This window comes from Aethalodelphis obliquidens, unplaced genomic scaffold (genome assembly GCF_003676395.1).
Source record: "Aethalodelphis obliquidens isolate GAN/ISIS:26980383/991018 unplaced genomic scaffold, ASM367639v1 scaffold2, whole genome shotgun sequence".
In the NCBI taxonomy this organism is placed as follows: domain Eukaryota; kingdom Metazoa; phylum Chordata; class Mammalia; order Artiodactyla; family Delphinidae; genus Aethalodelphis; species Aethalodelphis obliquidens.
The window spans coordinates 20,758,541-20,773,428 of record NW_020837946.1 but is presented as its reverse complement, the minus strand read 5'-3'; the positions used below and the strand labels follow the sequence as shown (position 1 = coordinate 20,773,428).

At 44.7% G+C, this 14,888-nt stretch overlaps 1 protein-coding gene across 1 annotated transcript; it reads left to right on the top strand.

Moving 5' to 3' along the window:
* The first annotated feature begins 6,529 nt into the window (after positions 1 to 6,529).
* RPL37A (ribosomal protein L37a) lies at positions 6,530 to 9,019 on the top strand. The gene is made up of 4 exons (XM_027121968.1): positions 6,530 to 6,625; positions 7,034 to 7,162; positions 7,740 to 7,822; positions 8,896 to 9,019. The coding sequence occupies exons 1-4, from the start codon at positions 6,623 to 6,625 to the stop codon at positions 8,957 to 8,959; spliced, it is 279 nt and encodes a 92-aa protein (XP_026977769.1). The 5' UTR covers positions 6,530 to 6,622; the 3' UTR covers positions 8,960 to 9,019.
* Positions 9,020 to 14,888: the final 5,869 nt, after the last annotated feature.

The window sequence follows — 14,888 nt, the reverse complement described above, 5'->3', positions numbered from 1 at the left end:
TCAGCTCGGGCTGCCCCAGTGCGAGGCTGGCCGTGCTTACCCACCCACCCCGGACAAGTGAGCACCACTCCTGCCTGGCCTAGAGGCACAGACTGGAACAGGAGGGCCATGAGAGTGCTTGGGTTTTTTTTTTTGTTTTTTGGCTAAGCCACACGGCTTGCAGGATCTTAGTTCCCTGACCAGGGATTGAACCCACGCCACCACAGTGAAAGTGCCGAGTCCCAACCACTGGACCACCAGGGAACTTCCAAGCGCTTGTTTCTCAACACTCCTTCACCAGTCCTGTTTGTTGGCACTAATACGTTTTAATTTAGTTTTCTGGAGACAGGGCATAGTTTGGGTGGAAAGGTTTCCAGAAATTGTCCCCCAAAGGCAGTGTGTTTCTCTTCTGGAGGAGACTTGCTCCCTTGGCCCCTTGCCGTCCTCCACCCTAAAGGGACAGAGAATGTGTGGGTGGAGCCTCTGGTGAAACTGAGGGACACTGAGTACACCCTACTCCATCGGCAGTAGCCATGTAGTCGGTGGCAGTAGCCATGACTATAATAGTCTCATTGCGCTCAAGCTAAAGAAATTAAAGGAGACAAGAGATGCGCATACTTTTAAGAAGAAGTAGAAAGCAGATATGCTGAAGTTCCCTGAGTGTGGCAGAACAGAAAATAGGATTGAAAAGGCATCAAGAGACATTGCAATCATGTATCATCATCACCATCTCAACAATACTAGCCGTCATTTAGAAATGCCCACCAGGTACCTCACGGAAATTATTTAATCGTCCCAAGAACCTTAGAAGTTATGGTATTTTGCAGCTGAGGAAACAGCTTGAATCTTGTGATATAGTAGAAAGAGCACTAGTCTGGAAGTCATTTATTGGCTGTATGACCTTGGGCAAGTCATTTGACCTCGCTGGGCTTCAGTTTCCAGTTGGAGCTATGTTATCTCTAAAGCCTTTCTTTAGTTCTAACATAAGTGGATTGACCTTGTAAGGCAGAGAAGCCCAGATAAATAAAACCCTTAAAACCCATCATCGCCATTATACCGTCCAAGGTAACACTTCCCCACTCAATACATATCCATTACCACTGATGTGCCAGGCTCTGTGCTCAGTCCTGGGATGCAGAGGTGGACAACTGAGGCCCTGTCTTCAGGGAGTTGACTTGTGGTGACCTTGGCTTGTTGTTTTTCAAATAGACTTCATGTTTAGAAAAGTTTTAGATTTATAAAGAAATTGAAGAGATAGTACAGACAGTTCCCATATACTTTCTCACCCAGTTCCCCCGTTAACATCTTACATTAGTATGGTACATTCCTTATAATCAATGAACCAATATTGATACATTATTATTAACTTAAATGTATAGTTTATTCAGAGCGCCTTAGTTTTTACCTAACTTCTTCTGTTCCAGGATCTCATTTTTACATTTAGTCATCATGTCGCCTTAAGCGCCTCTTGGCTGTGACAGTTTCTCAGACTCTCTTGCTTTTTATGATCTTAACAGTTTGGGGGAGTGCCGGTCAGGTATTTTGTAGGACACCCCACTATTGGAATTTGTCTGATTTTTTTTTTTGTGACTAGACTGGGGTTATGGGTTTGGGGGAGGAGGATCACAAAAATAAAGTGCCATTGTCACCACATCTATCAGAGGGACATACTCTCTCCATGATTTACGACTGTTTGATATTGACCTTGACCTGTTTGGCAGGTTTCTCCGCTCTAAAGTTACTCTTTTTTCCCCCTTTTTTGTGCTCTTTGGAGGAAGTCACTCCGCACAGCCCACACTTAAGGAGTGAGGAGTTATATTCCCCTTCCTAGAGGGCACAGAATCCACAAAAATTATCTAGAATTCTTCTGCAAGAGAGATTCTCCCCCATTTATTTATTTATTTATTCAACCATTTATTTATATCAGCATGAACTCATGGACATTTATTTTCTACTTTGGGTTAAAAATCAATAAAACTTTATTTTTTGCTCAAAAATTTCCAGACTTATCCATTGGGAGTTCTTTCAGTTGGTTCCCATGGCTCTTTGATGTAGCGCCATCACAGCAGGGTTTTTCTGCTTTTTGTGTTGTGAGCACTCCTTTACTTTCTGGCACTACAAGATGCTCCAGGCTCATCTTGTACATGTTCTGCCCCAGTCCTAGAATCAGTCATTTCTCCAAGGAGCCCTGGTTCCTTTCATCGTGTAACAGAATGATATTAGAAACCATGATGAGAGCTAGGTGTACTCATTGCTAATGGACTTAAAAAAATTTTTTTTCCAATTATAAATACATACTCATTATAAAAGATAATTAGAAAATGCAGAAATGTATAAAAACAAAACTCAATTTAAATATTCCCACTACCCACAACCACAGAAAAGTAGACTTTTTGCTTATTCTCTGGAATCACATAGCCAGAGCTGGCATAACAGAACAGGGAGGGTCAAGAGAGAACTGCTTTTGTTCCACACAAAAAGTCTACAGGATGGTGAGAACACAAATTGCCCGGTCAGTCCTCTGCCCCAACAGCACTCAAGGTCTGGAAACTCTTCCTGGAATCACAGAACACAAGAACTGGATGGGACCCTAGAGGTCATCTTGTCCAGCCCCTCATTGTAAAGATGGTCAGTGCTGGGAGGCAGGAGGTGGTTCTCCAGGCCATGCAGGGACCGTGGCTAACCCAAAATCATACCACAAGGTAGTCAGAGAGCCTGCCCTAGACCAAGTGCCAGAGACCCGATTTCAAGTTAAGAACGTCTTCTGCTATGATTTAGTTCAGTGCACTAAATATTATGACTTGGAGTGGTATAAGCCAACAATTAACAGAACTTACTTTGGGGTCAGATAGATGTGGATTTCAGTTCTAGTTCTACCACACTGCTGTGTGCCCTTGGACAAAGTACTTAACTTCTCTGAGTGGCAGTCTCTCCATCTGAAATGATAACAGTAATAGTTACAACTGTATAGTATTTACTACGTTCCAGGCACTGTGGCAAACGCTTGTCATGTGTTTAACCCATTGGCTCTTTACAACAACATCATGAGGTAGGTATTATAATCATTCAGATTTTACAGTTGAGGAAACCGACACAGAGAAAAGGAAAATAACTTATCAGAGGCCTCACAAGGGGTAAATAGCAGAGCCCTGCTTTGAAACCAGACCTATGTTCCTTACCATAACTAGTAAGACCTCCTCTCTTTATCCTAATGATGAAGATAATGATTCTTCCTATCTCAAAGGATCATAGTGAAAAGTAAATGTGAACATCCATGTAAAATACTCAGAACAGTGCCCACCATACGGTACCTTCCAGAACATGCCAGCTGGCGTTATTGTTATCACTTCTGCTGCTTTGAGCCCCAGTGAGACAGGCTAGGACCTGGGGCCCTTTGCTGCAGTGCTTGCATCTGGACAACAAAATACAAAGAACCTATATGGTACTAAAAATAACTGCGTGCATACGCAGCTGGGGCAAATTCTGCACAAAAGACACAAAGAGACCAAAAAACCCAGCTGCTACTTTAGAAGAGCCAGGAGCAAAAGCAGGGCACTGCACATGCGCCTGCACACAACACCTTCTAAGCCACCCCTCCGCCCGGCCCCTGGACACACCCCTACCCGCACCCCATAAGAGGAACCAGCTGGCTCCCACTCAGGGAGCAAGCAAGCAAGGGGACCTGCTGTTTCCTCTCGATCCCCGCTGCTGCAGCAGGGGCCCCAATAAAGCCTTGCCTGAATTTCTTGTCTGGCCTCTGATCAATTTCTATTGATTAAGGAGGCCAAGAACCCTGGTCGGTAACAACTCTACCCATCCTGTACTCAAATCTTGAAGGGTTGAATGATCGTAACCATATGAAATTCGAAGTATGTAACTGTCTGCAAGGTGTGTGTGTGGTTTTTTTTTGTCAGGTAAGGTTTTACTGGGGCCCCTGCTGCAGCAAGGAGGAGTGAGAACTGACAACAGGTTTCCTTGCTTGCTCGGGAACTGCAAGGGTGGGGAGAGCAGGTTCCTTATATGGGGCGAGGGTGGGGGTGTGTCCAGGGGTCGGACTGGAGGCGCGGCTTAGGTGTTTTGCCCACCCCTCTGGTGGTGTGGAGTGCAGGGGGCATGCTCAGTACCCTGCCTTTGCTCCCTTCACCCAGTTTTTGCTCCTGGCTCTTCAGAAATGGCAGTTGGGCTTTATTGGTCTTTTGTATCTTTTGTCCAGAATTTGCCCCACCTGGTCATGCACGCAGTTATTTTTAGTCCCATACAGTTTCTTTGTATTTTGTTGCTGGAGGAGAGGTGTGTCCAGGTGCAAGCGCGGCAGCAAAGGGTCCCTGGCCGCAGCCTGTCTCATTCCCCCGGAGAGATTCTACACCCCTATTCTTTTTTTTTGGGGGGTACGCGGGCCTCTCACTGTTGTGGCCTCTCCCATTGAGGAGCACAGGCTCCGGACGTGCAGGCTTAGCGGCCATGGCTCACGGGCCCAGCCGCTCCACCGCATGTGGGATCTTCCCGGACCGGGGCACGAACCCGTGTCCTCTGCGTCGGCAGGCAGACTCTCAACCACTGTGCCACCAGGGAAGCCCCTACACCCTATTATTAAGGGGGAAGGGGCCGAAGGTCTCTTCTTCTGAAACTTCTTCCTGCTGGACAGGGGCCGCCGACCGTAGCCTACCCTAGAGGTGTAGAAGTCCCTCGCTGACTGTTCCAAGGACCTGTAGGGACCTGGGCCACTCTCTGCTGGAATGGGTTGAATTCCTTGAGCCATAGTGAGCCTTACTTCAAACTGTTGGAGCCTAGAAGACACAAACTTAACCAAAAGGTTAAACAAACACGGGCCAAAATGAGAAGAACAGCAACAGCCTTAAAGAGTCTAGAAAGGGAAGGAACCAGGTTGACTTTGGGAGGGCTTCTTTAACTGTTGACCAGACGGGGAGGCGATGTCACCCCTACCAAGAAGCCATTCTTTCTGGGTGTATATTTTTGTTCATCTCAGGGTTAAAGTTTAACATGTTTCTCTATTATTAGAGTGGAAGGTCGGACCTGTTGGTCCCAGGTCTCCTTGGACAAAAAAGTCTTAGTCACAGGTTTACAACAGTAGGGAAAACAACGGAGTACTAGACGAAATATAGCATAGATCAGTATGACTGAAAAGAAAAGGGTTATAAGAAAACGAAAACCTCCTACCAGAAAGTTTTTTATACCTTGTGGGATCCAAGAGAACAAACTAGAGAACCAGTTTTTAATTTCCCTGCCCATATTCAATAGCGAGGATTGGTGGTTAATTGTCTGCTGAAGCCAGGTGGCTTGTAGAATTTTAATATACCATGAGCCATGAACACATGCACAATCATTTGTGAACTGAAGCCTTTTTTTTTTTTTTTTTGCGTTACGCGGGCCTCTCACTGTTGTGGCCTCTCCCGTTGCGGAGCACAGGCTCCGGACACGCAGGCTCAGCGGCCGTGGCTCACGGGCCCAGACGCTCCGCGGCATGTGGGATCCTCCCGAACCGGGGCATGAACCCATGTCCCCTGCATCGGCAGGCACACTCTTAACCACTGCACCACCAGGGAAGCCCGTGAAGCCAGTTTTTAACCTGAATTCTGACTGGAAACAAGGTCAAGTAATCCCACAATGCCTTTCGGCCCTCATGGTCTTTCTTAGCTCCTAAATCATGGATCCTCCCTTACACTTTTATTTCAAAATTTCAAAATTCTCTGAGCTTTCTCTTCTGAGAAAAGGCAGCAAAACTTTCAAGAGCGTGTTCTACATGTTCCCAGCCTCTTTATTTGAACATATCCTTCAGTTCCTGGCCTTAACCAGAAACCTAGTTCTTCTCTGCTGACCCTTATGAAGGAGCTGGAAGGAAAGATAATAGATGTGGTTCAAGAGTGAGATGCTGGGGCTTAAGGTTTCAGGCAGGGACCTGACAGCTGAGGATGGGGCCGTGGGAGTGGATTCTGAAATGAAGCGGGAGGTAGGCCATCAGAACTGAGATGGAGGGAGAAGCTGCAAGACTTACATGGTTCACTCCTCCCCAGCCTTCGGATCTGACTTTTCTCAGGGAACCCAAGGCTCTTCCGTTTTAGGAGTCGGTGGAACCATCTTCCTTCCTTCAGAGCTCTGATCGGTTTTATAACTTGTTAATGTGGTCATATGGCTTTCTCTGGCTGAACTGTAACTTATGAGTGGAGCCTTGGTCTTTCGTCACCTCTGTGCCGGACCCCTGCACAGGGCCTGCCTCTTTTAGAAGGCATAGTGTAGAAAGCAATGAGATTTGGAATCATAAGATCTAAGCCCTTATCTAAGCCAAGCGCCAGTGAGCAAGTCACTTAAATTCTGAATCTTGTCCATAAAAATGACGGAAATCGTACCTGCTTTGCAGGATTTCGTGAGATATGTGTCAGATAATGTCGATGTGGGAAAGTGCTTCTGCTACACAGTTTGTTGCTACAACGTGTGAAAGAGTAAACCTGTCTCAGAAGCATCCAGCCACACCCTCCGGGAGGCACCCGGAATGAGAAAAACCTCCGAACCATAGAGTTCAGTTCCTAGCTGGGCCTCCCAGCCCTCCACTTCCGCTTGACCGCCTAAAACCGCGCCTGCGCAGTTGGCTACTTCCTCTCTGGGCTTGGACCTATGTTGCTGCGTCATGGTGAGTGTTGCTCCCGGGTGAGGCCTAGATGTGTATCCGCTTGCATCTATCCTTTTTTTTGTTTGTTTCTTCGTCGTAACCTACCTCTCTTGCTCGCCCGCTCTGTGCCGTGTCCCCGGCCTCTGTACCCTCGCCGCTCCTTTCGGACGCGGCCTGGAGCGGATGGGCGGGGGAGCTTGGCGGGGGGCTGGCGCGTCCGGCCGGGTTAACCGGGTGCCCTCGGAGCACCGGGCCCACCGTCGGTCCTGGTTTTACCGGGATAGGGTGGAATGGGGGGAGCTACGTGACAGGTGGGGGCTGGGTGGGTGGAAGAATGGCGTATGGAGGCCCCGGGACTTGGTGGAGGGTCGAAGTCTCCGTTTCTTGGTCCTAATATCGCTGGTTTCTCTCTTATCTCATTCTTAACAGGCGAAACGCACCAAGAAGGTCGGAATCGTGGGCAAATACGGGACCCGTTATGGTGCCTCCCTGAGGAAAATGGTGAAGAAAATTGAAATCAGCCAGCACGCCAAGTACACTTGCTCCTTCTGTGGCAAGGTAAGATGGGCGCTGGGACGGGGGCGGGGAGAGGGAGGGAAGGTTTCCTTCTGAAGTGAGCGCTCTCTTGAAGTAAGTTTATAAATGGTTTGCTGGTTCTAAGTTGTTGAGCGGTTAGAGTTGCACATACCATGGGTGACCCGTTATGAGATAAGAGTATTGTTTATAATTTCAGGTTTTGTCAAACGCTTTTCATTTAAAGAAAACTATTTGGGAGCTAAAGGGGGAAAAATTATTTGGCAGCCCCGGCCGAAACCAAACCTGCTTTGTGGGACACGTTCTGTGTTTTGTCTACTGATGCTGCTAGAGATTTTTGTTAAATATTTGTATGTTTATTGTGTGCAAAAGTCCTGTTATGGCAATGCTTGTTTTGGGGGGAGGGAAGGGTCTTCCACATCCCTGGCAGTGTCACCATGGTGAATGCAAATTTTGCACCAGCGAACTTGAAATTAGAAAAAACATGAATAGCCACATAAAATACACTAGCTTTAGTTTTCTAGTGTAATTTAGACCCCTGGATGTTTATTATATAAAAGGCTCTTTTTTGGTCATAGGAAAAATTGATTATCTTTTACAGACCAAGATGAAGAGACGAGCTGTGGGCATTTGGCACTGTGGTTCCTGCATGAAAACGGTAGCTGGTGGTGCGTGGACCTACAAGTGAGTCCACTTCTTTATGGTATTTGGAAGTGTTTGGAGCATGTCGAAATTCCAGGTTTGTTGCTGGATGGGCTAGTTTGTTTAACAGGTCTGTTAGTTGGGCTGACTGCTGAACACTTGTGTGGCAGGCTGTTTTTATAAAAACTAAGAGGTCAGTTAGCTTATTACTGTATGTGTATTGAGGCCATCTGGGCCACCACGCCTTTGCCACTCTAAACAGTATTGGTTGGACTTTTTCAGCTTTGTGATTGACAAGGGCCAGGTGATATTTATTGCTGTGGTAAACCTCTGTGCTGGTTATTGATTGTGTGGACTCCTGAGTTTATCCGTTTCTGGAAACTCAGGCCACTCTTGAAGGCCGCTAACCTTGGAATTCATTGCTAACCCTGAAGGTTGACATGTTTTTCCTCTAGCTAGTGTGTGGACTTGTGCTGTCCAATACACTAGTCACTTACATACAGTTAAGGGACTTGGCTAGTGTAGTTGAAGTTGTTGATTTTTGTTAAATTTAAAATGGAAACAGTGTAAAACGTTGGAAAATGTTGAAATGATAATGTGGATATACATAAAAGCACCTGTGGGAGTGTCTGTGAGGATGGAAGGGGAAGTGGGGAGTTGGTTGCTCTCTTGGCGGTGATGGTTAAATTAGCATTCATCTGCCACGTGGGGGTGGGGTGGGTGTATGTTTTTCAGGTGCAGTTCCTGAGTGTTGTGGCAAAGCATTCTTCTGTCATTTCCACAATGTACTGTAGTCTGCTTTACTACCTTAGTCATTGTTTTCTTGATATCTCACCGTACCATCTTATAATTTATTAGTTTCTTCGGACATTCTGTCCGTTCTCTTTTAATGAGTTTAGTCAGCCTCTTGTAGTCATTCCTTCATGTTAATTTCATGCTCTGCTGTCTGAGAAATCAGACGCATGAGATTGCCTAATTCTTCAGGTTCTGAAGACGTGGCTGTTAATAGATGCCATCATCATCATTAAGATTGTAATGTAAAAATGAGGCACATTTCTCATTTGCCATTCTACATGTTTAACTAGTTTTGGAACCAAATTTGTTTTTCTTTCCAGCACCACTTCTGCCGTCACAGTAAAGTCTGCCATCAGAAGACTGAAGGAATTGAAGGACCAGTAGAAGCGCCACCATTTGATACGTTGCTAGCCTATAATAAATGGGTTAATTTATGTAACAAAATTACTTTGGTTTGTTGTTAATTCTATTAGTTAGACGTTCTTATTTGCATTGCATTAACTTGCTTTCTAAAAAAGGACTTGGATATTAAAATTCTTTCAATTTTTGTTGGAAGAACATGCTCAGATGGGTTGTCATAATCCAGTTTTTTTCAATAGTCAAATGGTACATGACATAAAAATAGAGCCTAAGTCTGTTCTTGCCAGTTAGATTTCTTTGAGATACATTGGTTCAAAAAACGCAAACTGTTTTAAAATCACAGTTAATGTATAGATTTTAATATTTTGAAGGTAGGATGACATACACTGCCTGCTAACTTGGTGTTTTGTCTGGCCACACACTGACCTTGTAGAAATGTGTGACACAGGCCTGCAGGAATGGGATTTTGGATCCACATAGGGAGTTGAACAAGCATTAGGTGGCTGCGGTGAAGAAGCACCAACTCAGCCAAACTGCCTAGGTAGTTGTGTGGTGTATGTTAAGTTTCTTAACTTCTCTGCTTAGTTTCCTGCGTAATGCCTGGTAGTAGAATGGAGTATGTGATGGGAGCTGGGATTACTAATTTGGAGTCTTATTTGAAGGCTTTTGTGTTACTTTGCTTGGGAATTTGGGTGTGATTCTGTAGGTAGTAGAGAATTACTAGAATTTTAAAATGGTAAGGTGACGTTTAACATTTGTTGAGCCTGGGTATTCTAAGCATAGAGTATTATTTAATACCACAACAACTTAATGAAGTGTAGATAATCTCATTTACATGTGACAAAGTTATATAACTTGTAAATGATGAAGCTGGGATTTCAACCCATGCATTCTTAGCTCCAGAGCTGATAACGCCTAGACATAGTTGTTTTTTTTATGATCGTTTAAGAGGAGTGGGTGGGGGGCATAGAGACCAATTAGAAGGCTGTTGAAATAGTAAGTTTTTTTTTTTTTCTCTTGGTACGTGGGCCTCTCGCTGTCGTGGCCTCTCCCGTTGCAGAGCACAGGCTCCGGACACGCAGGCTCAGCGGCCATGGCTCACGGGCCTAGCCGCTCCGCAGCATGTGGGATCTTCCTGGACTGGGGCATGAACCCGTTTTCCCCTGCATCGGCAGGTGGACTCTAAACCACTGCGCCACCAGGGAAGCCCAGTAAATATTTTTGTGGCTAAAAAAATAGTGACTTTTCAGGCTTGCCTGGTGGCACAGTGGTTAAGAATCTGCCTGCCAATGCAGAGGACATGGGTTCGAGCCCTGGTCCGGGAAGATCCTACATGCCATGGAGCAAGTAAGCCCCTGTGCCACAACTACTGAGCCTGCGCTCTAGAGCCCACTAGCCACAACTACTGAGACCGCGTGCCTAGAGCCCATGCTCTGCAACAAGAGAAGCCACTGCATTGACAAGCCCATGCACCGCAATGAAGAGTAGCCCCTGCTAGTCGCAACTAGAGAGAGCCCACACACAGCCACGAAGGCTCAACACAGCCAAAAATAAATAAATTCATAAGAAAAAAAATAGTGACGTTTCCAAGACTACAGGAGGCAACTGGTAGGGGTAGGGCTGGAAATTAGGTTTCTGACCCCTAATCCATGCTTTCTCACTGTACTAGGCTGCCTTGTTTTTTGGGCTCAAGAGTGTGTCCCTTTGTAATCTGCTTCCCCACCCTTTGGCTTGGTTTTACAGTGGTTTTCTGAGCCTTTGTTTTTCTAAGCTGTTTAATTGACTTTGCATCAGGGTATAAAGAGTAATGCCTGTGTTCCTCACTAGACTCTAAGCTTACAGGCCAACTCATTGTATTCTAAATATTTCCTAAGGATGTTACGGAAAAACCCAAATGAACTTTTTGGGCCAACCCAATGCTATTTGTGTGTATACAGGTCACCAGAAAGCCCAAACAGGAACACATCTAATTGCAAGTTTTGTTTTGGGTGTGTAGGTGAGGGCTGAGGATACTTGAGCTTTGTTTCAAAGGATTATTAGCGAGAGACGAGGACTGGAGACTGAATTTTGGGACCAAAAATGGGCTAAGAAGGAATTGTGGGAGGACTCAGTTAAGATTGGAAATAACATCAGTTTGGGAGTAGAACCAGAGCCAAGCAATCTGTACAGAGTTTTAAAAATTTCACTGTTAACGGTCTCCCTCTGGAAAACCAAAAGCCATTTTGTTGTTGATAGCACTTTGGGCCAGAATTCAACAACAGGGAAGGGAAACTTTGAGTATATGTTTTGGGATACGTGAGTCAAAATGAGTCAGGGGTCAAGTTAATGCCATGCCACCGTCAGCTCTGTAAGTCAGGACCCTTGAGAAGGCATATCAAGGAGTGTGGGAGGTATGGCTGACACCAAAGAACTTCAGGTGTATTTGTGGGTTCAGCCAGTGAAGAACGGGGTTAATTGAAGATGGAGACCGTACATTAAACCAGTGTGCATTGACCACTCCCTGAAATAAGGGCAAGATACGATCACTACTCTTTTAAGTTTGCTAGCAGGGGTGAAACAGCTTGGCTCATTAAACATTTACAAACTCCTGGTTTATGTGATAAAAGTGTAAAGTAATTATATAAGGCAGTTTCAATCAAAATGCTAATTTTTCTTTACCTGAAATCTGCAAAATGTTCCCAAAATTTAATTTGGGAACAAAATTAGGACAAGGACAAGAACAAGAAAATGTAGAATAGTGGTTAAAAACATGGATTCTAGAGTCAGAAGTAGGAGTTTAAATTTCTTACTAGCTAGTGACCTTGGACAAGTTTACTCTGTTTCTTCAATTTCCTCATTTGTAGAAAGGATATACTAGTTTCCCCCTCAAACAACAAATTAGGTAAAATTGGCTTTAGAACACTCACTAACTGGATCTTGGAGAGGGAAAGAGTGCTAAGTTTGGAGATAGTGGTGCTGTATTTCAGTAGAAAAGAGGTGGAATCAGGAGGGAAACTGCCTGTGACGAGAGGATGAGTTACGATGTTGGGGAAGGAGGAAGAGATGTGAGGTTTGGGCTGAGAAGCTTTTATAAAGTACATTTTTGATCCCAGGGAAAAGAAGAGCTAAAGCGAGATTTTTTGATACAGGAAGCTAATACGCCGTGTGTGTGTGTGTGTGTGTGTGTGTGTGTGTGTGTGTGTGTGTGTGACAGTGTGACATACCCATAATCCGGAGTACTCTACAGCTAAAATTCTTTGGGCTTTTGTGCTGTTCCTTGTAAGGAGAAGGTTTGTTTTACTCCGCTGCATCCCATCTGCTTGTGGTTTTATCTGTGAAGTTGTCATGTGGATCTGTCAGGGGTTACATTCTAGGATATTTTTGCTAAGGATCAAGAAACAATAACTTTTCCAGGTGTTTCACCTAGTATTTTATTCTAATTGTAGATTAGTCTTTCTTTAGCTTACTCCAGGCTGTGGAGAAAGTAAGTTATGGTTTGGCTGCTTTTTGCACATGAATCATAAAAGAATTTCCCCAAGCACTATTGAAAAGGGATGGACAAATGATAGAGTAAATGGAACCGATCATATATATATATATATATATATATATATATATATATATATTTTGGCCGTGCCTTGTGGCATGCAGGATCTTAGCTCCCCAACCAGGGATGGAACCTGGGCACTTGGCAGTGAGAGCAAAGCGTCCTAACCACTGGACTGCCAGGGAATTCCTCCAATCATTTCTTTTTAGAGAATTTGAATCAAATGGCACAGATACACTAAGGGAAAGCACTAAGCTTTGGAAAACGTTCATGGACTCCTGCCAGGATTACAGCGCTGCCCCAATTCCTGCCTGTTTCAGTTAGTTTTTTGGTTGCATGTAGGAGACTGACTCAAGCTAACTAAAGCAGAAGAGAGATTTACTGGAGCATAATTGAGTGCTTCACAGGCTAGAAGAGAAAGACTAGGTTTGTAAGATGAAGAAACCAGGGCATCTTCACAGTTATCAATGGAGGAGCTGAGAGACAGTCCCCTTTATTTCTTTTTTTAATAAATTTATTTATTTATGGCTGCATTGGGTCTTCGTTGCACTGGCTTTCTTTAGTTGCATTGAGCGGTGGCTACTCCTTGTTGCGGTGTGCAGGCTTCTCATTGCGGTGGCTTCTTGTTGCAGAGCACGGGCTCTAGGCGCACAGGCTTCAGTGGTTGTGGCTCGCGGGCTCTAGAGCGCAGGCTCAGTAGTTGTGGCGCACGGGCTTTGTTGCTCTGGGGCATGTGGGATCTTCCCAGACCAGGGCTCGAACTCATGTCCTCTGCATTGGCAGGCGGATTCTCAACCACTGCGCCACCAGGGAAGCCCCCTTTGTTTCTTTTGGGCATTATTCTGGAATTAAAAACCTGAAGAGAGGGTCCAGTTGGCTTAGTTGAGGTTACATTTCTGTCCCTTGGCACCTTAGTCAACCGTCTGATCAAAACTACACATGACAAGGAAAATCTCCAAGAGGAAATCAGATTGGCTATAATTTTAGAAGGGCGAGTATCCCTAACGTAAAACTTATTACTGGAATTGTATTCTAAACTTACAAACCGTCTAGTTTAAAAGTAACACTTCTTGCATTTTGTCCTTCAAACCACCTTGCAAATTGCAACTCACTGAAGAACATTACAACTAGGCTACAAGTATACACTGTAAATTGTGCCTCAGTTCTTCCGCGTGGAAACCTGAGGCCATTGACTATGATCAGAACAGGAGCTTACGGAAGTCAGATGCTATCTTGGATTGAGTCATCAGTGGGTAGTGTGGAATGCTGCCTCCCATCCTGGGGTTTTTACCCCACTCCCAGAATGTAGAATGGGACTAGATAATACTTAGTAGCTGGTGAATTAACTTTCATTCATCCCTTGGCCAACGGAGGGAAGGCTCTTAGTTTTGGAAAAGTCAAGCACAAACCTAGAATTGTACTCCTCTGCCTCCTCCCCTCCCCCTGCACCTAAAACATATACCAAGATAGTAAACCAAAAGGAATCCCTGGGGAATCAGATTAATGGTAAGACTGAACAACTGAAATTGTCACGAGCAATGGTCTTGGTCATAACCAATCTCGATGTGATTCCAAATGTAGTTCTGTATTGGAGGAAAGCAACACCTCTGGCCCTGGCATGCTATTAACCTAACAAATGTTTCCCCTCATCCCTATATGCAAAGTAATCAAAATTAGTTTGCCTTCAGCAGTATACTTCCATTGTTTTACTTCAGGGCCAGCAACTGACGTGTTCTCTGTCATAATTCTGATGGATCTTGATCACGTCTCACAGAATATCAGAGTGATCCATTACACTGATGAAATAACTGGACCAAGTGAGATCAGGAAGTATTGTGAACCTGACATGCCTTCGACATGCATACAGTGATTTAGGTCACCCTGCCTATCTAAAGTGACAGACAAGTTTCTTCACTTTAGACCACCCCTACTTAAGAAGGGGGCTTGATATTTATTGGATCTGTTTGGATTTGGGGGACAAAACATCACATTTGGGTGTGCTTCTCTGTCCCATTTACCGAGTAACCTGTAAGGCAATCAGTTTTGAGTGGCGACTGGAGAAAGGACTTTGGAACAGGTCCAAGTCATAATCCAAGTTACTGCCATCTCATCTATGACCTAGCAAATCCCAATAGATTGGAAGTGTTAGTGGTAGAGGTGCTCTGTGATGCTCTAAAAGAAGAGTCACATGCACTAAGGGTTTGGAGTTGGAGGCTTCTAATAACATCTCTTATCCATTTGAAAAGTAGCTCTTGTTTGCTACTGGTAGAATGCCTGAACACAGAACATAGAGTTTCTGTGCATGTGAAACTGCCCATCTGTTACCTGGTCCATAAAATTATAAATTGTATAAATTGTAAAATTATAAATGTACAGCAGCCTTCTAAAGGGGAATGTTCCCTTTGCTAGATTGTAGAGACTGAGTGG